This window comes from Vicugna pacos, chromosome 13 (genome assembly GCF_048564905.1).
Source record: "Vicugna pacos chromosome 13, VicPac4, whole genome shotgun sequence".
NCBI lineage: Eukaryota > Metazoa > Chordata > Mammalia > Artiodactyla > Camelidae > Vicugna > Vicugna pacos.
The window spans coordinates 65925896-65952974 of NC_132999.1; the positions used below are offsets into that span (position 1 = coordinate 65925896).

General features: G+C 63.3%; 1 protein-coding gene across 1 annotated transcript in view; it reads right to left on the reverse strand.

Moving 5' to 3' along the window:
• PRDM16 (PR/SET domain 16) overlaps positions 1-27079 on the reverse strand; it is a 311746-nt gene that overhangs the window by 195812 nt on the left and 88855 nt on the right. The window contains exon 2 of the mRNA XM_072975567.1: positions 13002-13351. Within this exon, the coding sequence (XP_072831668.1) occupies positions 13002-13351 (350 nt within the window). The remainder of the gene's footprint in view (positions 1-13001; positions 13352-27079) is intronic.

The following is a 27079-nucleotide window of genomic DNA, read 5'->3' on the forward strand; positions in this document are numbered from 1 at the left end:
CCGAACGTCCAGGCTGGTTCCTGGAGGGCCGGAAAGTGCACTGCTCAGCCCTGGGGCTGCGAGCCCTCTGTCCCCGGAGGGGCTCTCAAGTCAGCTCTGCGGAAGTCGTGCCCACACGATGCAGGCGTCCCAGAAAGGGAAGTAGCTTTCCTTCAGCATGGCAGCCCCATGACGTTATTAATGGTGTTTGAAGGCTTCTGTCAAAATGCAAAACGGACCTCTTTGTTCTCTCTTTCCTCAAACGAAGGCAGTGAGGTTCCTGCAACTTCAGCTGCCTTCCCTGAGCCCTCGCTCAGGCCCCCACCTGCCATCCTCCCCCCGCCCCAGCCTCTTGTCGGTCTCTCACCCTCTCCCGTCCACGCTGCGTCAGGACTGAAGTCTGTGCCCAAAGGCTGCAGGTGGCATCTTTTGGTGGGAGGTTTGGGGCCAGTAAAGGGTGTGAAAATGAGCCTCTCGGCAGTCCCCTCCTTGGGGACTTTCCTTCTGGAGCCCCTGACCGGGCTGGCTGAGGGCCGGACAAACACCCGAGCCCCCACTGCGTTTTCAGGGGAGCCCAGCACAGCGTCGAGGAAACCTGAGCGGTTCTTCAGATCTGCGGACGACCTCCACATCTCTCCTTACTGTACCCTGAGTCTGCAGGAGCACCCCCGATGGAAGACTTTGGTGGGTCCACAGAACCTCCAGCCTCCTGCAGCATGGCAGCCCCCCTCCTGGGGGACACCTGGCTGCACAGCTGGGCGGCAACGGGACCTCGGAGAGGGAGTCATTACCTGGGGTCCCTGCTGGAAGGACAGAAGCAAGCCCCCAGCCTGTGTGAAGAGATGAACTTGCAGGGCGCCATCTTTAATTTGGGGGCAGTCTGACACCCCAGGATCTAGCACTGTGCCAAGGAGGTTCGAGGGCTCAGCCCCCAGCTGAACCCGGGAGGCCTGGAGCCTCCAAACCTCCCGGGGAGAGCGCGGGAGAGGCAGGAGGGGGCCGCGGCACCAGCCCTGAGGGCGCCAGCCGCCTCTGGGATCTCAGACTTGAGACAGGGTCCCCGTGGCCTCCGCAGGGGGACGGTGCAGTGCCCTGCCGCCCTGCCTGCTGGGCTGGTGCAGGGCGTGGGCCGCCTCCAGTGCCTGCCAGTCCCCAGCAACGGCCTCCGGGCCCCCGTGACATCCCAGAGCATTCTCCTCGCCAGCCTTGACCTTCGGGGCCGGGACCGCCCTCTGGTCGCCACCGCCTCCCAGGGTCCCCTGCTGCCATCGCTGTCACCACCATCCCTGCGTCCAGGGGACGGCCCAGGGCCCGTCTGGGGCTGGGAGCCCCAGGAGTGGGGCGAGAGGCAGGGGTTCCCTGCAGGGGCCACCCCGGGGCCAGTGCCCACACCAGCACCACAAGGGCTGCCCCGCGAGGTCGCATGCCCTGGCGCGCCCTGGGCTGAGCCGGCTCAGCCGGCCGAACGAGGAGCACCCCTGGGCGAGGGTCACGCGTGCCTCTTGGCCCCTCTGGGTCTTCACACACGTGAGGCTCCTTAAGGTCCGCTCCACGGGCTATTCCAGTGTGAATCAAGCTCTGGGAGCCAGGGCAACCGGAAACTTCTAGAAGGGCCCTCCTGGGCAGGTCCTCAGCCGCAAGGTGCTCCCTGTGTTGACTCGTGTGGGGTCTGGCCCAGGAGCGGCCTCTCCTCCCAGCTTCCTGCCAGGGGAGCCTGGTGCCGGGAGGCGGGCAAACCTGAGAGCGGCTGTTCCGGGGCTCAGCGGCCTCCCCTGGGGGCCCTGGGGCTGCGGGCCGTTTCGTTATCATCATCTTCAGCGAGTCCAGTCTGGCTCAGGCTTTGCCACAGGGCTTTGCTTCTGCCTTGAAGGAGGCCAGGGGAGGGGGCTCAGCTACTTGCAGGCCCCAGTCTCCCTGGCGAGCACCTGGCTCTGCCTTCCAGGCGTGCCCCTTCCTTCCCCACGGCCACGGACGCGCGCACCCCGCGAACCCCAAGGCGGCGGCGAGAACGAAGCAGCCAGGCGTCCGAGTCCCTGGCCACCCCCGCTCTTGGCAGTGCTCTCCCGGCCTCGCTGAGTGCTGGGCTGAAAGGAAGGCTGATAAATTAGTCTAGAGGGAAACAAGGCCGCTTCTACTTGTAAAAGGTCAGTGCGACTTTGTTCTGGGTGAGGGTTTATCTCCGCTGCCGCGGGGACAGACAATGCCTCAGGCCTGAATGGCAGGGATCTCAGCTCCGCTCGAGCAATGAAGGCGCTGATAAGCCAGAGTGGACTTTAGAAAGATCTAAATGGGAAAGGAGTGGATGTAGGCATTTTCGAACATGATTGAACAGGGATGACACAATGGGACGTGCAATTAAACTGGGCATTAGCCCAGAAGGCAGAAAAGCAGACAGCAAGTCAGACAGAGGTGGTTCCCGGGCCCGCTGCGGGCTGGTGAGCCTGGCCCCGCCCTGGCCGGCTGGGCAGGGCGGGGGGGGGGGGGGCGCAGCCGGGCTGAGGACCGCGCTAGGGACGGGAACCACACGTGCTCCAGGCGCTGCCGCTGGATGCTGGCACCTGCTTCACCCCGACCCCCTGGAACACAGTGGTACCTGGCACGGGGGCCAGGCACACAGGTGAGCAGGGACCAGCCCGCTGACTCCTGTGACAATGACTGGGCCAACTCGTCTTAGCATCTTCCCACTTGGAGGAGGAGACACCACCGCTGAGACCAACGTGCATCCTATTGGCTGATTTAAACGTCACCTTCGGGCCGTTTTATTCCCTACCTCCAAATAATGTGAGAGGAGGGTGGGGCCACGGAGCACCAGGGTGCTGGCTTCCCCTGTTCCCACAGGGCCTCCTGCCGTGCGCCCAGGCTACCCTCTCATCCAGCCCCGGGACCCCAGCAAACCCAGCCGCAGCTCAGGGCCCAGCAGGGCCTGGGGATTGAGGGTGCCCTGCACCAGCCTCGGGCCTGCAGGGGACCCTCCGTGGCCACTGCCCCTCGGTGGGTGGTGAGTGGCCATGTCACCCTGGTTTTTGGCTGAGGCTGAGGTGGCCTGTGACGCGCTGAGAGCACATTCCTAACCTGGGGGTGACCAGCCCACAAAAATTCCCAACTCGAGAGAAGCTTTGATAAGCAGGCCTGGCTGGGAGGGCCACGCCCTTGTCCCGTGACCCAGGGGACCTTTTATGGCCTGCAACGTCTGGGACGCTTGTCTGACCCAGTAGGGAGGGAGGCCCGCGGAGGGGGTGGACGACGGGCCGGCCAAGGCCATGCTGGGGATCCCCAGGGAGCCGCCTGGCCAGTAGCTGCCCGCCCCCAGAGGGGCCGCCCCTCCCATCCTGCTCTTCACGTACTTGAAGTGGAAATCTTTCCGTATAAACGAACAGCACTGCAGATGCTCGGTCTCAGCGTGTGGGTCCCCACCACTTGCTTCCTGCCTTGGGAAGGTGGGGTCAGCCCAGAGGGTAACCCTGAGAGCCACGGCTCGGATGGCAGTGTGGGCATGGACAGAGGAGGCCAAGTTTCACATTTATGCCTTACTGGTCCCCATCCCCCTGGGAGAGCCGAGGGCTGGGCCGTCGCCCACAGGACAGGGCAGCGGGGGTGGAGTGCCCACGGGGGCCGGGGGCTGCTCTAGCTGCCGGGGGTGCACCGGGGGCAGTGGGGCTGGCGCAGCCCTGCTCTCAGTGCGTGCTGGTTGCGTGAAGCGCAGGGCCAACAGGCACAGCAAAGGGATGCTGGGGGCGGGGGTGGCCCTGCGCCTGGGCCCACGGTGCTGTGCCAACCTGCCACGTGACTCCGCGGGAACCCCTTCCCTCTAAGGCTCCCTGCACGGTGTCAGGCGTGCCCCCAAGTAATGTCCAGGCGTGACCCGGACAATCAGTGCCTGGGACCCCCCAGCCTTGACCATCACTGCCATGCCCTTGGGAAGGTGGCCATATCGCTGGGCAGTCTCCAGGGAGCTCCCCACCCGAGGAGGGCAGTGCTGACAGCCAGCTGTTTGGGTGGGATCCCTCGGGAGCCCCTTCCCCAGCCTCACCTGCCGCCCAGAGCTCCGCCTGGAGGACAGTGGGGCAGCCAGGCTGCTCCTGGCACACCAGTTCCCCATCCTGCCCTCCCATGGAGACAGCCCTCTTGGTTGACCCCACCCCCTCCTTCTGCTCTCTCCACCTGAGCTTGACAAGACCTGCTGTCAAGAAAGATTCAGGTGGGTACAGCTCAGGGGTGGGGTGCATACCTGGCATGCACGAGGTCCTGGGTTCAATCCCCAGTACCTCCATTAAATAAAGACATAAACAAACCTAATGACCTCCCCTCCAAAATGAGAGGAAAAGAAAGATTCTGTTGCCACCTGTCGCCACACCTGTAGGAAACTGTCTCTCTGGGTTCCTGGGGTGGGGCTGGGGGGGAACTCCAAGAGAAAGCCCTTTCCTGGGGCTTCCTTCCGGGAATGGAGACCTCCCGGGCCCTCCCTTCCACTGCTAGCTAGCATGCAGACTCCTGGCGCCCCCAGGAATTCTAATCGGCGGGCAAGGTGGGGTCTGGGATCTGCGTTGTGAAGGTGACGCGCACTCAGCACAGTCACGTGAGCACTGCGGCTCCCTGGGACCAGCCCCGAGGCGAGCCGGCGGCAAGGAGTCCCGTTTAGATTTGGCAGCGGGTGGGCTGGGGCTGGGTGGGTGGGTCCTGGACTTTGCGCCTCACAGGTTGACCCCCCGGGACAGGTACCCACGTGGTTCCTGCCTGAACACATGTCACCCCCGACCAGGCCTCAGGCGCTGCGGGACCGTCTCAGAATCCTGACTTTGGCGAGGCTGACGGCCGTCTCTGGGGTCCGGAGAATCCTATGTCCTGAACAGAACAGCAGAGCCACCCCCGGGGTGAGCGCTGGGGCCGGGCCCTGTCGCCGCCCAGTGGGCCGGGGCTCGGGGTCTATTCACAGACAGAATGAGGACCACGGAGCAGGAAGAGCCTGGCACGGCCAGTGTGCGCACACAGCAGGCGCCTACTGAATGCCCAGACCTCCCTCTCGTCCGCACTCTTGGGCCGCAGAGCAGTGGCCTCGCCTCTCCTGCCCAGCCCAGGGACCCAGGCGCCGCTCTTACAGCCCCTCAGCCCGTGACCCCATCTTCCTTAGGGAAGAAAGAGTCAAAGAGGGGTTGGGGAGCGGCCTCCGGGGGAGGCCAAGCTGACACCCCAGGAGAAGCCGCCCTGCCCCCGCCCCTCGCGCGCACTTCCTCCTGACCACGGAGGCTGCTCCCACCGCTCCGGTTCACAGGCGCCCGGTGCCAGGGCGAGGGCGGGCCGGCTGCCACTCGTGCGTGTGTGCGTGTGCGTGTGTGTGTGAGATGCAGACGGCAGAATGCCATTTAAGAAGCTGGTATTCATGGACGGCTCTTAAATATGAAAAGAAAACATTTATTCCCTTTTTTCGCTTGTGAATCAGAAGGCTCTATTTAAAGAAAGTCCCCTCGCCGGCCGGTGGCTGGGTTATTACCCCTTAAGGAAACGGAGCAGAGCGCCAAGGAGGCACTCTTAGTCATTCTCTCTCCTTTTCCCGAAAATTCCTTATATACCCGTGCCTCCGAGCTGGGCCTGACACAGTGCAGGATTTCATGGCATTCTTGGTCTAAAAACGTCTGGGCCTGATGTCGCGGTGCTTGCGAGGGACGGCAGGGGCCTGCGCTGCCGCACGTCCCGGGGAAGTGAGGGCGCGAGGTTTCTGTGCCTCCAGCCCCCTGCGCCCGCGCGGCCCAGCCACCTCCCGCTCGGCTCTGCTCCCGCAGGACGGCTTCTCTCGCTGAAGCCAGACCCCCTTTTGACGCCTGGGAGGAGGCCCCCACACCCATCACCGTCCAGCTGTTGATTTTACAGGTGTGAACACGCACGGAGCAGCAACTTACGATTCTGGACGCTTTCTGAATGTACGTTGTATCTCCTAAGCGCACTCAGAAAATCATTGTGGGGGGAAGAAGCCTGCAACGTGTCTAGGCCTAAAACAAAGCTCCAGAGAACACAGACGGAGGAGGGTCAGTGTCGGCTGGAGCTGGGCAGCCGGGCAGAGGGGGCAAAGCAGAGACAGACTCCGAGGCTCTGGGGCCCCTGGGGGTGGGGGGCTGCCGGCTGGCCGCAGTGTCCCGGTGCCGGGAGAGGGCGGGAGCGGCCAGCCCTGGGAGTGAGGCCCTCACGGCCGCAGGAGGCCCAGGCCCAGCCTGCACAGCGGGGACCGGCCCTGGCCCCCTGCCCGCCTCCCGGCCACTGCGCCTGTCCCGCTGCTGAAATTCCAAGAGTAAACACGGTAAGATGCTAAAAGGGAAATAAAACTGAGTAGGTGCCCCCTGCCCGGGCACACGCAGCACCGGCTTGGGGTGAGGACGCAGGGCGGAGGCCGAAGTGTGGTTCCCCAAGTGGGACGCGTGTGGGAGAGAGAGCATGGGCAAGTGTGTGCGCGTGGCACAGCGCACGGCCACCTGCACACGGGCCGCCGGGGTGGCCCTGGGACATGCCGACCCCTAGTGTAGTATGCCTGCTGAGTCACTGAAAGTCCCCAGGGACCCATCCCAAAGTGTCCCTCTGCACCTTGGGGCCCCGCGGGGGAGTGGGCGTGCTGGGAGGGGGTGGGGGTCTTTGGCCACCTCTGCTCCGCCCGCCGTCCCCGCTGGGCTCCTCCTGCCAGGGTCCTGGGCACAGAAGCTGAGGCTGGAAGGAGTCTCCCCTCTCTCCGTCCGGATTGGCTGTTCTGACCCCACCGCACATTCTAATTCCCTGGGTGTTTTCACAAACCTGATGCCCAGGGAGGTTTCCTGGGATTTGGGGTTCAGAACCAGGACAGTCCTGGGCAAACAGACATGGCTGGCCCTTCCATCTGGCCAAAGCCTGGCATCCCCAGGGCGGGGTCTGGGCACCTGTATTTCTGATGCTCCAGCTGATTCCAATGGGTGTGACCCTCACACCTGGACCTCTGCTCGCAGAGGGAAACCCGGGAAGTCTGAAGGACAGTCCTGACCTTCCGGTACCAGCTGTCACATTTTTCTCTGCAAATGCAGGGACACTCTCAGGGGTCAGGGGCTCACCTTCCCTCCAGGCTGGGTGAACTCGCTTCTTGGGGTCGCCTGGAGCACCGGCAGGGCCTGCTGAGCCCAGCTGGCCTCCCCCATGTCCTGGGGCCGTGGGTCCATCCCCAGGGCTGGCTGGGGCTGACAGTGCCCAGGATCCCGTGGCCACTGACAGCTGGGGGGCGCAGAGGAGGCTCCTGCCGGCTGAACACAATCTCTTTCTTCTGCAGGGGCTGCCAGCAAATGAAGTGCCCGTGGGCCCAGACCAGCTGCTGGCCACTATCAGTGTTCCTCCCGGGGCATGAGCACTTCCTTCCTGAATCCCAGGGCGCTGCCCAGCCGGCTGTGGTGGTGCTGGTGGCCTTGTCCTCTGTGGTCATTGCAGGGGGCAGGATGCTGGGAAGCCCATGCCTCCGGGGCCACCAGATGCATTCAGGATCCTTATGGTGACAAGGCATGCACGTGTGTCTGTCTCCAGGTTGACAGGGTTTCTCGTTTGGTCATCACGCCGCAGGGACCGGAGAGCTGAAGCGTGTTCCCAAGAGCCTCGGAATGCTGTCCCGGAGGCAGATGGGTGCTCGGTTGTAACAGGAGTCACCTGTGCCTGAGCTCAGACCTGGACGGCCTCGGAGGCCGGGAGCCCTGGGGGTGTCTGGGAACCAGCTCACACAGCCACACGGCACGTCTGCATTAACACCTGGGCGTATGGTAAATTCACAGGAAAGAGGACGGGGTCCTTGAGGCCAGAGTGTGAGCGGGTGAACGCAGGAGGCAGGGGACGGAGGCCAGCGCCCCATGGAGACCCAGATCCGAGGTGGGGGTGGAGGCCCAGACGGTGGTGTGAATCCCGGCCAGGCTGCGGAGGATGCCCGGCGCAGAAGCCAGCCCCACCCCGGGAGCCCCTGAGCGGATCTGCCCCACCCCACGTTGCACTGACCGTGGCCTCAGCCCTCGACCCGGGAGCGCCTCCGGGGCCCTCGGAGAAGCCAGCTCTGGGCTCTGCGTGTTTGTGCGTGTGCCACCGAGCCTTTGGAAGCCGCGCCCCACGACATTCGCTCCTGGAGACATCAGAGGCCGAGCTCCCAGGGTGTTGGCACCCTGTGTCCCCGGGAACCAGACACTCCACTGGGCATCATTGTCCTCCCACCACTTTGGACCAAAAACAGGCCTCCAAGCTCCTCCTCCTTTTAAGGCTAAATGGCTCCCACCTTGGGAAACAGAGCATCACTGCTCTAAAATTACCCGTGGGGGGCCGCGCGCACACGCGGCCTGACTCCTCTCACCCCCAGGCCCTTCTTCGAGGCCGGGTCTCCTGGATAATCAGTCTTAAAATTACAGAGACGTCAGAATCTGAGCGTGCAGGGCTGGGCAGCAGCTTTTGCCTGGAACACCCCCAAGTCCGTGTCTCTGGGTCCACAGGGCGGCCAGTGGGGCCCAGCCCTCGCTAAAGCTGTCCTGGGGACCCCGGAGGAGCCAGCCTGGGGGCTGTGTGACTGTAGCGCTGGACCGCTGGCCACCTGAGGCCTTGGGGCCGTTTCCCCCGTGACCTCGGAGCTTCCCACAGGCCCTGGCCTGTTTGTTGATTGAGCAAACGAACATGTATGTCAATATTCAGAAACGAAAGCCAAGGGGATGAGGTAATCCACTCGAGTAAATTCTTCAGATAATTGAAAACCCATCAATTCACATTAACGTTTTCCACCAGCGTCTCAAGCAGAGGCAGATGCGTTTTTTTCAACAGATGATGCTTAAGTGCCAGTTCCAGGCTAGGCGACGCTCTCGGCACCAGAGAGGCTGACTTTCTGGGGGAGACAGGCGCCCAACCAAGAAACAGGCAGCACACGGGCACGTCCATGCAAAAATCGCTCCTGCCGCCTCCCGCGGGGGCCTCCTGCGGGGCGCGCCCCAGGCTGGGCGCACCGCTGTGGAACCTGCCCTGGGGACAGGTGGCTCCTCCGAGGAGCCAGCTCCACAGCCCGTCCCCCTCGAGGCTGTCTCTTAATTAGCCAAATAAACAGCACCACGAGAGATGTCATGATTTACTCAGCAAATGATCAAAATCATTGTTCTTCAGACCCCAGGGCAATAAAACGCAATTATGGGGAGATTCATTCTGGGCAGGGTGAGCGGTGGCTGTGTCAGCGGGCAGCGGGGTCTGGGTGGAGGGGGCGGGAGCTGGAGGGTGGTCCCTGGCAGGCGGACAGACCACCGCCCTCCGAGAGGAAGCCCAGGGGCCGTCTCCTCGCACCTCAAGCTCCATCTGTCCCCAAGGAGACAGCCGGCAGGCCCAGGTTTGGGGGGACACACCTGACACAGGTGTGCTTTCCTCCATAACGACAGGGAGGCACTTCCTGGCGTGTCCCGAAGCACCAGGAGGGGGCGGTTAGAGTCACTGAACGTTCCCGACGCGCACGCGGGGAGGGGAGCGGCGGGTGACAGTGGGAGGAGGACCTCCCCATTTTGCTGAAGTGAAATTCCTACATGAGAGAGAGATGCTACTGCCCCCTTGGCCCTGAGGGTCGTAGGTCACCCAGCAGGGGACAGACGTGATTTTGCCAGAGTTGTGGAGTCACCAGAAACCGCGTGCAGGCCAGGCACTCTGCCCACCACAAACTGAGAAGAGCAGGTGGGGCCCTTCAGTGTTAATTTGCCGGAATGTTCCGGCACAGGATTTCCAAGCAGAAAGCTGCGCCCTTGGCGTCTCAGAATGCAGGGGGAATGATTGGTTTGCTTTGATTTTGAGCCCATCCCCAGAGGGGCGCCCGTCCTGTGTCTGCGAGGGGCTCTCCCCGGGTCCCCCTCTCCTGCTTGACTCGCAGACCAGACCCCACGGGGGCAACCACGCTCCTGAGCCCGGCCGGCCACGGAGCCACTCCGCCACCCCCCCACCCTCGGGGGGTCCAAACCGTGCGGGACCCTTCTCGGAGTCTGTGTGTCGTCTGTGCTAGAATGTCACTCCCTGTTCTTCTCCAGTAAGTGAGCGCGTGTGAACTGTAGTAAGATCACAGCACCCCGGCTTACAGAACGGAATCAGCAGCGTGAGCGTGAGCGGTCTCACACACAAAGGTCACAACCGCCGTGAGAGGACGCTCCTCCATGCACCCTCCCTGGGAGCCGACTCTGACGTCCCTGGGCGGCCCCGGTTCCCCCGCTGTGATCCTGGAGCCCTGACATTTCCCTTGTCCCAGGGCCTGCTTTGGGCCGAGCTGACCGCAGGCCTGGGGCAGCATCTCAGCCGGAGCACGAGGGACGCCTGGCGCGGTCAGGAAGCCCGGGAAGGCCCGGGTTCCGGAGCTGGAGTTTTCCCTCCTAACCTCGGGCCCTGTTTGCAGGCGAAGGCAGGGACCACAGCAGCTGCTTGGCAGGCACCGCAACAAAGCCAGACAGACGTTGTCTGTCTCAGGACGCGAGCAAGGCTGCTCAGCAGGGAAGATGTTTCCACCTGAGGCCCAGACCAATGTCCGGGAGCTAGAAAGAAACCACTTACACCTTATGATTCATTTCCAGCAAAAGTGGGTTCACCCTGAACTTTCGGGGTGCCTGCTTCCTCCTCCCCCTCCTTCCTGCCCGATTCTGCGCTCGGTGCTCGACCACGAACAGCTGCCCCGACCGCGCTGGGCGACACGGGAGGCCGCGAGGCCCAGCGGTGGTCCCGGAGCGGGCGGGCGGCGCCCGAACTCGCCAAGAACACGGGGTCAGACAGACAAGGCCAGTGCGTCTGGAGCAGGCCGGGGGGACACGCGGGACGGAGGCAAACACCCCCGAGCGCCGGCAGAGAGGCGGCGGCCGGACCCGGGCGAGGAACAAAGCCACTGCAGGGGCGGGGGGCGCCGAGGAGGGGCGCGCTCCCGCACGTACACGGGCGAGAAGCAGTATCACAAAGCCAACAGGCGCCGGGCAGATAACAGCCACGGCCTGTACCAGGCCCGGCACCCAAGGCGGCGCTGATACGGCCGTTTCTGTGAAAATAGAGCAAACGGGCCGCAGCAGAGGAGACCAGAGCCAGGCTGCCTCAAGGTCACCCACGGGGCTACCTGGGGGTCCTTGACCCGCCAACGTCTGAAGCCCCTCCTAGCTAAACAGTCCAGGCCTCCCTGAGTGCGCAGCACCAACACCCTTACTTTCCTCCGGGCCAGCCGGACCGGGAGCACGGGACAGGCCCCGTGCAGAAAGCGTCACACAGCCCGAACCACTCCCCTGGCAGGGTGTCCGAAAACGCTCTCCTTCCCCGGGAGGGCGACCCTGTGGGTCTCGAGAGCGCGCGCCGTGCTCCGGGCGGCCCGCATCGCCCAACCCCCTCCCCGGCCCCTCCCCCACCTGGCCCGCCCAGTCTGCAGGGGACCCAACCTTGAGAGGCTCGCGCTGAGTCGGCTGCCCGGGGACGACAGACTCACACAGTCCAGCTTTCAAGCTGTGGCCTCCATCAATTTGAGTGGGGATATTGGCAGGCCTGTTCCTTTGTCCATCTGGTCAACCCACCCCCCCACCCCCTGCTCTAAACCTTCAGAGCCCTTTGGAGAGCTTGGGCTGTCAGCTGGCACCTGGGGAGGGGGTTCTGTGTCCCCTGTGTGCACACGCCATGTGTTACCATGAACCACACCCCACCTGCCTGCTGGAGGGGACACACTTGTGTCCTTGTGCAGGGAGCAGGGCTCTCGGATCTGCCTCCACCACCACCAGCACGCGCACCGACCCAGCCAGCCTTCTTGAGATCCTTACAAGGGGTTTCAAAAGCAGATGGGCCCGGGGGAGACGCTCAGGGCTGCGGGGGGCCAGGAGCCTCCCGGGGGCAGGGAAGAGGCCATGCACTGTGCACCCCACGTCTCTAGGGAGCAGTGCAAAACCGCAGACTCTTGAGATGGCAAAGACAGACCCAAGTTCACCCCTCTCTGTACGCAGAGCGCAGAAGTACACCCAGTTTGAGAACTCCTCCAAAGCCACCAAGTTGGTTGCCCTGACCCTCGCTGCCCTAGTCCGCCTGTAGGGGGCACGGCTGCCGGCCGCACAGGGTCCTCTTCCCTCTGTGGACAGCTCGCCCCTTCCTGGAGCTGACCCCCATCCAAGCACTTTTGGAAGCTGTGAAACACCCAGAAGGAATCTGGCTTTGTGTTTGCATTTTCCATCCAGGCAGCGTCCTGGCCAGAAATACCACCGAACACTGGCTACATGGGGAGGGCAGAAAGGCCAGGACCACTTGTGTGGGGCCCATGGTCCTCATGAGACCCCCTTGAAAGTCCCCCAAACTGGGGCCCAGTGACCCTCGTGGCCGGAGCAGGACGCCTCCAGAGGGAGGGCCACCTTGGGGGAGGCCGGCTCCCACCCACCTAACTGACCGCCCCTCTCCTGACCACATGTGGGCCCCAGGATGCTTGAGCCAGGCCCAGATCGTCAGGGAAACTGAAACCAAAAGACTCCCCTCTTCGCCCCCACTAATCTGAGAGGTGAGGGGTCCTGTGACGGAACTGGGGGACCTGGGGACGCTGGGTAGGAGGCCCTCGGCCTGGACGCGCACTGGGCACGTGGCAGCAGTGAGGCCACCGGGCATGCTTCACGAGCTGCCCCTGAGCGGCTGCTCCTGCCAGGAGCTGGGCTCCCATCTGAGGAGCTCTCCCTGGATTCGAGACTCCTGTCCTGGGACAGCCCATCAGTCTTCAGGGTTCTGCCGAGACTGCAGCCCTAGCACCTAAGATCCAGACGGGAAGCACGGGGTGTTTTAAGACATGAGCTCATTAAAGACACATTTCCGGGAAGAGGGCGGGTGCAGCCCCGGGGGCTGCCAGGCGTCGCCAGGCCCCTGGTGTTCTCAGGGCCGCGTCCTGCAAGCTGCAGGACGAAGCGAGCCTGGGAAATGTGACATGCGAACGCTCTCTCCGACCAGCCTCCTGCCTCGGGTGGTGCTGCGTAGCCCGGGTTTATAAATAGATGGGACACAAGATAAGTGGCCGCGGTCAATCACGCGCCCGCAGCGGTGCTCACCTCCCATCCGAAGTCTGCCTCCTTCAGCGGGGCCCGGGGCGCCACCACGTAAGGGCCGAACCGCTCCCCGACTTCCATCTTCTTCTTGGCCCAGACCCCCAGGCCGGCCCCCGGGATGGAGGACTCACGGAGCTCGAAGTCCGGTGGGATGGGGATGTCCTCGGGGATGTAGACGGGGGCCTCGTACGGCGAGCCTTCCTTGGGGGTGAAGTCCTCGCTGGTGGGGAAGGGGGACGGCGGCCCCATGGGGATGGGGGACATGACGCTGTCCTCCGTCTCGTCCTCCGCGCTCTCGCCGGCCAGCAGGTCAGGGTCCGGCCCATACATGTTATTTACAAGGTCGCCGTCACCTGGGGGAAAGAAGGCAGCGTCAGGCTCTGGGGCCCGGCTCCCCGGCACTCGAGGCTCGGGGACCACCGGGGACGTAGGTCAGAACAGAACCTGGGGCTCCAGAGACCCAGAGGCCACCCGGCTGCCACCTCTGCCCCGGGGACACGGCTTCTACTCCGTCTGGGCCCAGCAGCCCTCACTCCCTGCTCGGGGCTCCCCAGGGACGGTCCCAATCCCAGCAGGTGCCCCGGGAGCAACACAGAGAGCTCTCCCTGGGCCCCCGAGGCCGCAGGCCGCGGCCCGAGCACATGCTGACCCCAGGAGCAGCACAGCTCTCCCTGGGCCCCCGAGGCCGCAGGCCGCGGCCCGAGCACATGCTGACCCGTTCTGCGCTCATGCAGGGAGGGAAGGAGGTGCCCGCCTTCCACAGGGGAAGCATTCGTGCCAGAAGCCTTGCGGTTTGCATCTGCAGCCTTGGAAGTGAGAGGACGGGGACAAGTCCCAGGTTCCTGGGTGGACTGTGAAATTTGCCCCAACACCAGGGCAGCTCGGGAAGGACGGCTGGGCCCCGGGGAGGGCTCCTGGAGTCCCCAGGGACCTCACGGCGGGTGAGGACAGGGGCCTGCTGGGGTCATGAGGATGAGACTCATGGGAGCAGGACACTGGACTGAGCAAAAGGGTCCCCAGCTTGTCTGTCTGGTGTGGGCCTCTCCTTGGGGCCCAGCCTAAGAGGCGGTCGATGCCAGGACCGTGCCTCCTAGGAGGGCCCCAGAGGGCGGCCTGAGGCACAGAAGGGGGCATAAAAGGTTGGCGGTGGGGGAGAGAGGGCAGGCAGGCCGGTTGGACGGTCAGGAAACGAGCTTGACTCCTCGGGGTCCCCCCGCAGAATTGAAAACAGGAACACGGGTGGGTGAACACAGCAGCAGCGTCACCCGCAGTGCCCCCACCGGGGGGAAACAGCCCAGGTGTCCATCCACGGAGGAGAGGGTCAACCAATGTGGTCCATCCACACCACGGAATGTCATCCAGCTATTTTAAAAAAGGATCACTGACCCAGGCTGCACCGTGGACGGGCCTTCAACGCCACACTGAGTGAAGGGAGCCAAACACAAAAGGCACATGTGGTGTGATTCCGTTCATGGGAAACGTCCAGGACAGGCAAATCCACAGGGACCAAGATGAGACCGGTGGGGGCGGGGAAGGCCGACTGATGGGCGTGGGGCCTCCTTTGGGGGAACAGAATGTCCTGGAAACGGAGGTGGTGGCTGCACACCTTTGTGAGTGAGCCCCATGCCACTGAATTGCACACTTTCAAATGATTAATTTTACGTGATGTGAATTTCACCTCAATAAAAGTAAAGAACTCAGAAGTGGGGGGGCAGAGGGGAGGGCGGGGTGGGGGGCGCGGCCGGCCGAAGCTGACCTCTGACCCAGATGCTTCCACCCAAGTCACTCCTTCTGCGCTGGTTTGAAAACCTTAGAAAGTGACCCAAACGCTGTGGTCACTCTGGCCGCGGGCTCAGGCCGCCTCCCTGCTCCCTGACGGCGGCCGCCGAATAGCTCGTCTCCAGGGAGACAGGGACTTTTAAGCGCAAGGAAAATAACTTCAGATTCCTCGCGCTCGTTGCCAACAGATCCGCTCAAGAAGTAACAAAATGTTTTCTCTCAAAAGAAACCAAAGTCCTGGGGGGAGAAAAAGCCATGGGGATGACACTAATTTAGCCGCATTCGCAGACGTCATTCTGATGTTCCAAGCGGCCGGCGGTGCCTTTCTGACTCGTGGGACTCTCTCAGGGACTGAACCGCAGAGCAGCAGCGGGCGCGCCCCTGCCCCACCCCGAGGCCTGAGGCCGGCTCGGTTTGGGAGGACGCCCCCGTACCCCCAACCCTGGCTGCACGCGCGCTCGCTGGATGTGGCGCGGGGCCCCAGCGCGCCCCCCGGACGGCAGGCCCGACGCCCGGCCCCCGGCACGGCGAGGACCGCGGACGCCGCGTGGGTGCAGGCTGCCGGGCAGAGCAGGCCGTGCCCCCTCCCGTGCGGACCCACCCCAGGGCTCCTTTTGGGGCTTTTGTGTGCATGTGTGTGTTTTCTGTTTGAATTCTACTTCCCAAAACTCCTCACCTACGGGAGGAAAATCAACGCTTGAAGGGCGTGTTTAATTTACTGGCCGAGCAAACAGCTTAGGAGAGAAAGGTGGTGTTTCCTGCTGATTAAAGGAGCGCTGTGCCTCGCGGGCCTCCACCCCTACCGGTCACCGGGGTTAAGTGATTGCCCGAAGCCGCCAGGAAAGCCCAGACTGATTCTGCTGCGCCCACTGCCCGGGGAGCGGGGGGCTGGGAGGAGGCCTGGGAGTGTGCAGAGAGCACTTGGAGAAAGCGGGTGCAGCGAGCAGCCCCTGAGGCCCCACAGCAAGCCGCTGGAGCCCGTGCACGGGACAAGCAGACGGCCGCCTCCCCGGGGACCCTGAGCCATCTGCCCTCGGCCACGTGCTGCAGCCAGGCGGCCCTCGGGGTCGGCCAGCTCAGCAGGAGCTCCGGGCCCTGGGCTGGCGGGCCTTTCTGGAGAGTGGGCGTCGTGGCCCCTGGTCCCTGCCCCTGCCACTCAGGCCTGTGACGGCTGGCACAGTCCCAGCAGGTGCTCTCAGGACGGCCGGAGTGCGGTGCCACGAACGCGAGCTCTGTATGACCTTGGAAACATAGGCCGTGTCACCATGTGTTATTTACTTGTTGGGAGACCGAGGACCTTCACTGGGGTTTTTAGGCTCAGGGTTCACAGCTGAGTCCATCAGCCCCCCAGATTCTTCTGGGAGACCGACCCCAATAATAAATGCGGGGGGGTGTGGGCGGTGACGGGGCAGGAGGAGAGCCCCGGCCCCGGGGCTCGGGCCTGGGCACACCTGCGGCACCCTTGCTGAACTTCGTGCCCAAGCCCCTGTCATACACGGTTCGCCCTGTGAGTGGTGGCCACCCGGTCTCACCAACGGGTCAGAGGAGTGAAGGGCCCCAGCTGCTCCCGGCGCTGACCTGGGCCCTCCCCTGCCCCCCGAGCCCCTGTAGGCTGGGTCTCCTTGCTCCCACCACTGCAGCCTTGTCCGCTTCTTGCCCAGCCCCCCGAACTGAAGGCACCCCGCCGCCCCCAGAGAGCCGCATCCAAATGTCGGAACTGTGGCCAGGATTTCAGGGGCTGGAGAGAGAGGGTGCGCAGCCGGCGGCGGCGGAGGGTCCCTCGGTAGAGTTCCCGTGGGCAGACGGCCCCACTGTGGTCCGACAAGCGGCATCTCGTGGGGCAGGACCCGGGAGTAAAGACCACAGGCCCTTCCCCAAGCACCAGCTCCTGGCTGCTCACGGCCCTGGGACCGGGCGGATTTTGGTCTTGGTCCGCGGCCGGGGGAGCGTGAGGGGGGTCCTCTGAGTCGACACGGGGCTTCCTCCGGTTCCTCCCTCACTGTGTGGTGGGCTTTTTAGGAGAAGCCATTAAACCGTGCAGGGCGCCAGCGGAGGTGACAGGCTGCCCCAGGAGCCGGGAGTGAGTGGCTGTGTGGGAGACAACACATGTGTGAGTGTGTGCGTGTGGTGATGTGGGACGCGCATGTGCACGTGTGAGTGCACACACGGGTGAGTCTGTGTGTGAGAGTTGGCCGTGAATCCTGACAACAGGCCTGAGGCGGGGCCGACATTGCTGCACTCTGCCTGGAGACCTCTGAGAGGAAGGGAGGAGAGGGTCCCTCTGCGGCTCCCCCCCAACCATCTATGGGCCGGGAGGGGCCCGGGGGGCATCCCAGTGCAGCCTGCGGAGATGCGGGTGTCACGGTGGACGTGACATCATGTGTGCCTCCCAAGACTGGCTGCTACCAGAAGACGATGCTTCGGTGTTCCTTCCTAAAAGCCCACGGATGCTAGCATTCCAGGGCAGGTTGTCAGTGCTGGCCCCGCCTCCAGGGAGGGCGCCGAGGGGTGCAGACCCCGGGCGGTGAGCAGGGCTTAAAAGGGATCACTCAATCTGCCCAAATCTGGGCCTTTCCTGGGAGGCTCCGCTGGGCTCCTTGGACCCTGAAAGCTGCTGGAGGCACCACGCGGCACCTCAGGAGGGCTCCGGGAGCCGGGAGGCCAGTCCTGAGAGAGGCCCACCGGGCGGGGCAGGCAAAGCAGTGGGCAGGGCCAGCTCGGGCCCGCGGGGGACACGAGGGACCAGCAAGGTACAGTCAGACCCGACAGGCGGGGCCCCAGAAATGGCCCGGCCTGCCCTCCTGTGCCCCCAGAGCACCTGCCTCCTGGGCAGCCCACCTTAGTGATGGTGAAGCAGAGGCCCAGGGAGCTCGCACGCTGTCCCCAGCGAGGGGCAGAGCAGGGGGAGCCCCCACCCCAGTAGCCTGGCTCCCTGCACTCAGAAACGTGTGCCAGCCCTGTCCCGGGGCCCTGGTGCCCAGACTCCAGCCCCCGGCTGGCAGGCTGCCCTCCAGAACCACCGGCTCAGAGGGGCTTCTCACTGGGGCGGGGTGCTCCACGTCACCCCACGGCCACCGGGGCAGAGACGCCGGGCACAGGACACAGTGTGCTCGGAGGAGGCACCTGGTCACTTTGAGAACGGCGCGGAGGTGAGTTCTGCCCGATGCTGGCTGGGCTGCTCCCCACAGACGCCAGCAGAGCTTCCTCCCGCCGCGGGCCCTCACCCGTGAGACGCCCCCTTCCGCCCCCGGAGGAGAAACACGGGCCCCGCGTGGGGGCAAACCTGAAAACCCCTCCAGGCCTGGTTTTCTTTCTGGCTAAACCCTGTCTCACCCGCTCATCTGGGTTTGGCAATGAAGGTGGGCACGTGAACGTCGCAAGTGGGCAGTGGGGCTGTGGAGGCTCAGGGACCATCAAGCTGGCCTGGAGGGGGCTGGCCTAGGGGACGAGCGGCTTTACCTGTGGGCCCTCGCGCCCCCCGCCCCCACCCCCGCCGCGACAGCCTGTCCGACGGTCCTCTCGGGGTCAGCGGGTCAAAAGCAAGTTGTTCTCTGCTGACTTGATGCTAAGGGCATCGCTGTCCCCCACACAGGGGAGAAGAGGCCCTCAGAAGAGACAGGAGCAGAGGGGCCCCTGGGAGCTGCCCAGGACGGGGCCTCGGGCCCCGGCTGTGGCTCCCGAGCCAGCGGCTGTGCTGGACGTGAACTCGGTTTGCTGACAGAGCCCTCACGGCAAGGACGGGCCGAGGCCGACTCTGCCAGGCCCTGCGAGGCCAGCTGGTCCTGGGCCCTCGGCCTTCGCCCACTCCCCATGGACCTGGGATGCTCGGCCCTGCCCAGGGAGGACACGCGGGCTGACGGCCGCCTGGCCCGGGTGGCCGCCTGCTTCCTGGCTGCACGGGTCCACCCTGCCCTCCGCGGCTGGCCGGGTCACCGCACAGACCCCCTTCCGGAGCGGAGAACTTCTTCGTGTAAGTTCGAACAACGCGCCCTCCCCAGGCAGTGCTGGCAGCCTCGCGGCGGGTGGTGTGACGGCCAGGCCCAGGCACGGGGCTCAGCTTCTTCCCCAAAGCTCCTGACCACCACATCTCTCTCTAAGAATGTATTCGGGGCTGAAAATTGTCACAGACGTCCTCCCCAGTCAGGGACACGCCCCGGTCAGGTCGGGCCGCTCTCCAGCTTTTCAAGCCACCCCCTTCCTGGAGCCCCACGAGGCACAGAGCAGGCCCCAAGCCGGGAGCTTCCCTGGCAATTCCACACCCAGCGACCTCCGAGCCCGACAGCCCCGGGCACTTGCAGGGCTGCAGTCCCTGGGTCCCACCCAGACCCGCCTGACCTGAGCCTGAGCAGGACTGGACCAGCCTGGGGGGGAGGGCCCCCGGTGGCTCAGCCAGGGCGAGGGGTGGCCTCGTCCACCTGAAGTGCCCACGTGGTCACAGTGCGTGCCGGGGAGGCAGGGCTCAACCCAGAGGGACCACCGAGCCTCCTGAAATCTTCCAAACTATACCCGCAAACCTGGACCAGCACCCCGCCCACCACTTCCTGACCCATCCCAAACAAGCCCGAAGACGGGCTGCTTAGCAGGAGAAAAGCGACCCTCATCACACTTCCGTGACCCCTCCAGCCTCACACACGTTTGTTTCCAGCAAAGGAAGGAAGAGGTCCTGCTGAAGCTGCGTCCCGGCAGAGCCCCGTCCAGGCCCGGCTCATCCAGGGCCGTGCAGGGCTGTGGGGGGCTTCTCGAGGGCTTCCCGAGGCTGGGGAAGGGGCCAGCCCCAGACCAAGCTGCTTGCTTTCATTCAAGAGGTTTTTGGGTGAGATGGGGCACACACGGCAACAGTATGTCCGCGTTCCTCCCTCCCTGGGGTCACCAGGAGAGAGAGAACCCACTGACCATCCGGGAAACGCTCTGTCGTGTCTCAGTGCGACCAGGCCTGGCCACGCCTCTCACGTGTTTTCAGTTTGAAGCCCCCTACGCAGAGGCCGCTGGGCACGAAGACGGGGCCGCCAGGAGGGGCCGCCCCCCCACCCCCCTCTGTGTGGGCCCACGTCTGAAGTCTTCATCACATCGACCAGCAGCGAGGACCCCAGACCACAGCCGCTCTTGGGGAGTTGCAGGCTGGAGCATGGCACGCCCCCACCCCCGAGGCCAGCCGGAAATTCAACGTCCAGGCAGCGTTCGGTCCAGCAGGCCTCTCAGAGGCAGTATCTAAAAGTTATAGTTCAGCTCGGTTCAGCTTATGAAAGAAACGTGGCAGTAGAGGTGAGCCCGGTGGGGGGACAACGCCCCATCATAGCTCGGAGACGGGGGCATCCCTGGGCGGCTGCATGGCCGCTCGGTTCTGGAACTGTCCAGGAGAGCCTTTGAAAGCTATCAGGGACCTAGAGGTGGGCCTGGTCAGAACGCTGTCTTCTCTGAAGTTCTGTTGGCCACTGTGTCCCAGGAGGTGATGGGGCCCAGGGAGCCAGCTGCCAGCACTGTGGCTGCTCTGATTCTAGCCAAGGCCGCATAAGGGAGGCAGAGATGTGACTCTGCCCGTTTTGTACATCATGGAAGGGAAGTTCAGGGAGCAAGAACTTGCTCAAGGCTGACAGCTAGTCAGGGCTCAGCTGGAAGCCTCTCAGACAGTCATGATTCTAAAGCTCTCAGACCCTGTATTACACAACTCGATGTTCACACTGCGGTGAGAAAACACCTTAAAAAGTGTCTGGCATTTAGTGATGGCCTTCCTCATGTCCAGAGAAGATACACAGGAAATGAATGGATAAATTCATGGGTGGATGGATGGGTCAGTGGATGGATAGATGGGTGGGTGAATGGATGGACAGACGGATAGGTGGATGAATAGATATGTAGATGAACAGATGGGGGGACGAATGGAGAGATGAGTATGAAGATGGATGAATAGGTAGATGGATGGGTGGCTGGTGGTTGGATGAATTAACGGTGGATGGACGGTGGATAGTGGATGGATGGTAGATGGTAGATAAGTGGATGGGTAGGTGGAAAGTGGATGGATGGATGGTGGTTGATAGTGGATGAATGGGTGGGTAGACGGATGGTAGATGAATGAAGGATGGTGGACAGTGGAGGGATGGTGAATGATAGATAAATGGATGAGTGGATGAATGGCAGAATAATGGTGGATATTGGACCAAGGATGGATGGATGGTGGTTGGTGGCAGATGAATGAATGGGTAGATGGGTGGTAGAATAATGGTGGATGGTAGATGGATGGTGGATGAATGAAGGATGAGTGGATGGTGGCTGGTGGCTGGATGGTGGATGGTAGATAAATGGATGAGTGGACGAATGGTGGATGGACAGTGGATGGATGAATGGTGGATAGTGGATGGTGGATGGACAGATGGATAGATGGATGAATAGATGGATGGATGAGAGGGTGGATAGAAAGATGAGTAGGAAGATGAATGAATGGGTAGATGGATGGTGGATGGACGAAGGATGGGTGGATGACGGTGGATGGTGGGGGAAGGTGGAGGGACGGTGGGGGGACGGAAAGGGCAATTTTTAATGAGATAGGTGGAAAGAGGAAACCCTCACCCGACTTGACTTTCCGTCCCTGAGGGTGAAGCCCCATGAACAGGAATCCTGAGTCTGGTTAATCTGAGCCAAGACTCGGGCTTGCCTGGCCCAGCCCCCAGCTCCTGGGAGAGGGCCGCCTTCTCTCCCGCTGCGCCAGGTGGCCTGCCTGCTCCAGCATTCGCGGGCGGGGTGGCACATCTGTGATTCTGGGGTTCAGCCGCAGGCCCACCTGGCCCTCTCACCTTCCACCTGAGCCTTTTTGGAGAAACAAGGTGGGACTTTGGTTCCGGACCCTTGTTTTACGTCCTGAACCCAGCAGGGAGGAGTGCCGTGCACCGTGCCCTCCAGAGACCCCCCTACAGTTCCCCGCACCCCAGAGCCTACAAAGGCCCGTGATCTGTGACTGTCATGAGGATCATCTCAGCCACTGCTGGGGGCCAGAGAGGGGGGACAGAGGGACGGATGGACACACTCAGTTGAGCTGGGTCTACGGAAGCCACCGGATAAAGTGGTGAAATGAGATGCTCTTATTTAGAACTGAAGATTTCTGTGCAGACACTTTTCTGTCCAGTGCAACAGGCGAGGGGACACCCCCTCCTCAGTGGACAGGCTCTCGGGCCGCAGAGCCACTTCGGGAAACAGTTTGCTCGAAAGAGAAACTTAGGGATTGTCCCCAGCCTTTAATCAACCACAGCACTGCGGTGGCCTCTCCCCCGCCGCGGGCCTTGGCTTAAGACAGGAACAACGCGCCTTCACTCCAGGACAGCCTGCCGGGAGCCGCGCCGCCCGGATCCCGCTGCCTGACCAAGCTGCCCGGACTGTGGCCGCCGCCACACCACTGCTCGCCGGCTCCCCGCCTCCGCCAGCACCCAGCAGCGCCGAGCCGAGCCCAGGGATCAGCACGGCTATCATCACCAAAGCAGATTAACAGCGCCGAGGAAAGACGTTCCCGCAAACATGCTGAATATTAATACTAGTCAGTGGCCGTTCATATTCCCAAACCCCCGCCGGGGATCTGGCCCACAGGGACCGGAGGGCAGCGCGTCCCAGCTGTGGGGCCGATGGGGCTGAACTGTCATTAGGGCCTGGGGAGGTGCAGGGTGGCGCCAGCCGGCGTCTCTCTCACCGGCCCAACCCCTGCCACCCCTGCAAGGGCCCAAGGTGCGGAAACCTCCTGAACAAAGGTGCAGGCCCCCGCCCTGCGCCCCATCCCGACGAGACAGTGGCCACGTTCCTGGCCACTGTCACAGGCAGGCACTTCTTTTGTGTCAACCAGGGAGCTGGTGCTGGCGGATGCAGACCCCTGACTTGGCGGGGGCCCCACTGGCCTCACTGTCTCCTGTCACCAGGATGTCATCGGGATGGCTCGTGCAGCTCCCGAGGCTGTTACGGCTCGAACTGTGTCCCCACAAAAGATATGGTGATGCTCCAACCCCCGTACTTGTGACTGTGACCTGATTTGGAAAGAGGGCCTTTGTGGCTGTGATCACACCAAGATGAGGTCATCGGGGTGGCCCTGGCCCAGTGGCGGGTGTCCTGATAAGACCAGGGGGACGAGACACACAGAGAGACGCTCGGGGGAGGAGGGCCACGCGACAGCGCAGGCCTCTAGCACTGTCTGCTGCTTTAAGGTCCCTGCTTTGGGGCACTTTGTTACAGACATAAAGAAGCAGGTGCAAAGAGCAAGGCTGGAGGGCCCTGACCAGCGGCGGAATGTGGCCCCGGGGCTGCTGTCAGCCCCCAGGCCCCCCACCAGAAGCCCCCGCCTGCCCCTCTGCTCCTCGTCTGTCCACAGCGCCAAGGAGCAGGTCACGGTCTACCCGTCTTGTGGGTGAAGAAACTGACGCCCAGAGGAGGAAGGACCAGGCGAGCCCTCTGCTGGGACTGGGGCCCCCAGAGCCCGCGGCGCAGCCTGTCCTGCAGGCGAGTCTTCAGCTGCTTGCCGGCCGCTGCCAAGCTCAGCCGACCTCAAGGTCAGAGTCACCTCCCCGGCCAGCCCGTGGCTCTGAGAGAACTGAGAGGCAAGACAGGGAACCAGGAGCTGCTCCTGTCCCCTCACCGCTGCCCCCACCACTCGCGAGGCAGGCGGTGAGCCCTGGGGGGGCCTCCCACGGACCCCCGCGCCCTCCTCAGGACCCTGCCAGCAGCCTGGCCCCCGTGCTGCGGGGCTGCTCAGGGACACCCCACCCCAGACCCCCACTGTCCAGCCGAGCTGACGCAGGGCTGCGAGGGGCTCTGCCTGCAGCCCAGACCACCTGGCCCTACTTAAAGCCAGCGCATTATTCCAAGACGATTACTTCCCCGCGCAGTGCTCAGGGGACGGCAGCATGCCTATTTCAGGCCCCGCGCCCCCATTTCCTCACTGCCTCCACCGCCCCGGGCAGGCTCTGGATGACTCGTGAGGCCACTGTAATTTTTATCAAGGCTTGTTCCTGAAAAAAAGCCTCTTTGTTTCAGAGAGATGTGATCTGGCCTTTTTTCTTCCTCTGCTTTTATTCCTTGGTTAATATACCACTTCCCTGAGCCCCCGGGGCAGCGAGGTAGCCCACGGATTGCTCAAATCTCACTGCTTTTCTTCTAAATGACAGCTGACTCACCCTGGCCCCTGCGCTAAGCACTGAGTGAGCTGGCGGCCAGTGGGGGTGCCCCTCACGCACCAGAGGGGTCCCGGGCCCCAAGACCCCCTCCGCTATCGAGGGAGGTGGACGCTCCACACCATCCCTGTAACCTCACATCTGGCAACGCCAGTGTGCTTTTCAAAAACTTGAGATAAAACACACACAACATAACATTTACCACCTCAACCGTTTTCAAGGGCACAGCTCAGGGGCATTGGTCACGTGTCACAGTGCTGTGCAACCAGCCCCACCGCCACCTCCAGAACCTTCTCACCTTCCCAAACTGAAACTGTCCCCAGAAACACCCACTCCCCGCCCCTCCCCAGCCCCCGGCCCCCACCCTCCTGCTTCCTGTCTCAGTGACTCTGACTCCTCCAGGGACCTCACAGAGGTGGGACGGGAAGGACTGGTCCTTCTGCGACTGGCTGACTGTGCTCAGTGGGTGGTTCCCGAGGGCCACTCATGTGGCAGGTGTCAGAACCTCCTCCCTTTTCAAGGCTGAATGATATTCCATTGTGCGGGGGGACCACATTGTTTTGTTTGTTCATCCGACAACAGACCCTGGGGTTGCTCCCACCTTCTCGGCAATCGTGAGGAGTGCTGCTGTGAGAGCAGGCGTGCCAGGATCTGAGTCCACGGTGCTTTGAGCACCACCAGAACCCCCCAGAAAGAAGGTTCTCACAGGCTATTTGCCCAAAGGGAAACTGGCTTCCCGCTGTCGGCCCTCACCCAGACCCCAGGGTCTCCCTCTCGCGCCGTCCTGGCTGACTCTCGGGTCCGACAAACACAGACAGGCTCTCCTGCCCGTAAGCCCTGGATGCTCTCTGGACCTCAGCCCCCAAGCCCCGTAAATGGCAGGGTGTCCAGCCCTCCGGGAGGTTCAGAGCGCCAGCGCACATGCCTGTGAGGACGCCGCTCCCCGCACTGTCACCGTGTGATTGCCAGGTGGCCTCCAGTCTCGTGAGGTGCGCCACGGCCCCAGCCATGCCCACGTGCACCTCTCAGACGGTGGGGACCCCATTCTGCTGGAGGGGGCAGGCTTGGAGGCCCCCCAGAGAGTGGGGCTTTGCTCTCTGGGGCTGAGGGCAGCCGGGGGAGTTGGGATCTGGGGACACCTCATCCAAGCTCGGCTCTGGGGGACGTGGAGACGGGGGCGGCCTCCTCCACTGGAGGGTCCTCCGGCTCCTCTCCGGCTCAGCCAGCTTTGCTGAGGCCGCAGGGCCCGAGGGCCATGGACCGAACAGGTGGAGGAGGAGGAGCCCAGAAGGGGTGTGGCTTGCTCGGGCTGCGGAGGGCGGCCTAGGCGGGATGGGGGTGGGGAAGGGACCCCAGCACCCACAGGCACACCGAGGGACGGCCACCTCTGCTGGCTGCGGGCCAGCAGGGTGCAGAGGGTTTGGGGGGGGCGAGGCCGAGGTCCCAGGGAGGCTCTGCAGGTGGGCCCTGGGGTTGCCACCAGAGCAGGACATCCAGGGCAGCTCGGGCTCTGGGCGCGCGCAGTGGAGAGGATGCGCCTGGTGGTGTCTGCTCTCCGCCGTGTCTCCTCCCATCTGGGCAGCACTGCTGAGGAGAGCGGGTTACCCCTGAGCAAGCACCCAGACAGCACTCTATCTGTGGGCATGGTTCTCTGCTCAGTGCCCACCAGCCCCGCCTGGGGCTCCATTCACAGGCCATGCAACTCAGCACGTGAGCGGACAGGCTGCCCCAAACAGAAATGGCCCAAGGAAGAGAGTGGGTGGAGGGTGCCTCCCTGGGGTCCTGGGGGGACTGGGGTGCCCGTGGAGGCTGCAGGAGGGGCCAGGCTCCAGGCAGGTGGGCAGGGGAGGAGACGGGCCTGCTTAGACATCATCAGCCAGGCATTTGGGAGGCAAGACCCCTTCCTCCTGGACGTCTGCTTGGCGGGCTCTGCCGCAGACAGAGGGAGGCTGGGCCTCCCAGCACCTCTGGCTGCTCAGAATAATTGGGCCAGAGGAGGGATCCGAAGTGTGCATCTGCCTCCAGCCCTGGGGATGGGGTGGCCAGCGGTGGGCAAAGGTCCTCCGCCCCTGCCCTCCCTCCCCTGAGGCTGCCTAGCCCCCTGCCCTGCCCTCCACCCCGTACCACCCGGAGTGGGGAGTTGCTCAGGCTGAGCCCCTTCAAGGCCCCTCAGAGGCCAGGACTGGGGACTCAGGGCCACCCGGGTACCCCACAGGAAAGTACTGCCTTCTTGTGTGTCAGCTCTTGGGGGGCCAGGAAGACCCTCCCTTTGTTACTGCACGGCCCCCTAGTTCCCTCTGCTCCCCTCCCTAATGCTGCAGACAGGAGGGACGAGGGGTCAGCTGGGGGCACCCCGTCCTCTGGACCAGAGAGCCTGCGGCAGCCACAGCCCCTCTCCAGCAACCCCACAGCCTGCAGACCCTGGGAGGGGTGCCCACGTCTCCCACTCCCCCCCAGAGTAGCCTCCAGCTTCAGCCACACCAACCTGGCACCCACCCAGGCCCCGCCGGCCTCTCCCTGTCCTGATAAAGACATTTATAGTTTTAACCATCAAATAAAGTGCTCGACTCCGCCAAGCCTGACCCCCAGCTCAGCCACTCCGCAGCTTCATTTAGCAGGTCAGTGGTGAGAAAAAAAAAAAAAGGAAAGAGAAAAAAATTCATTAATTTTTATTAACAGGGAGAGCCATTTGTTCCCTGTGACAATATTTGACTTGTCGAAATGATTTTCACCTCTGCCATAAGGTGGGCGCTCTCCACATACATCACCCGATTACGCGGCGCGCGCGGGCCGCAGTCATTAGGCAGTGAATTAACGACGGTCCCCACCACTATTAATCACCCTGACAAAGGCGTTAGCGCGCTGCTGACCCGAGCGCGGCTGGCCGGGACCCGCCACCCGAGATCCCGCCTTGGCCCGCGGTTTTCTTCCTCAGTAGCTGCTTTACTCTGTCACCCACCTTGTCCGGGCGGCGGCCAGCACCAGTGTGCCTGCCAGGAGGTCGGCACCAGTGACCCTGCGTGTTCCCCGAGACAGCCCAGCATCGAGGCCCACTGTTACCCAATTTACAGATCCGGAAACTGAGGCGCTGGGAAGCCAGACCTGCCGCAGGGGTGGCTTCGGGACTGAAAGCCAGGTCTGATGAGCTGTGGCCTCTGGTCT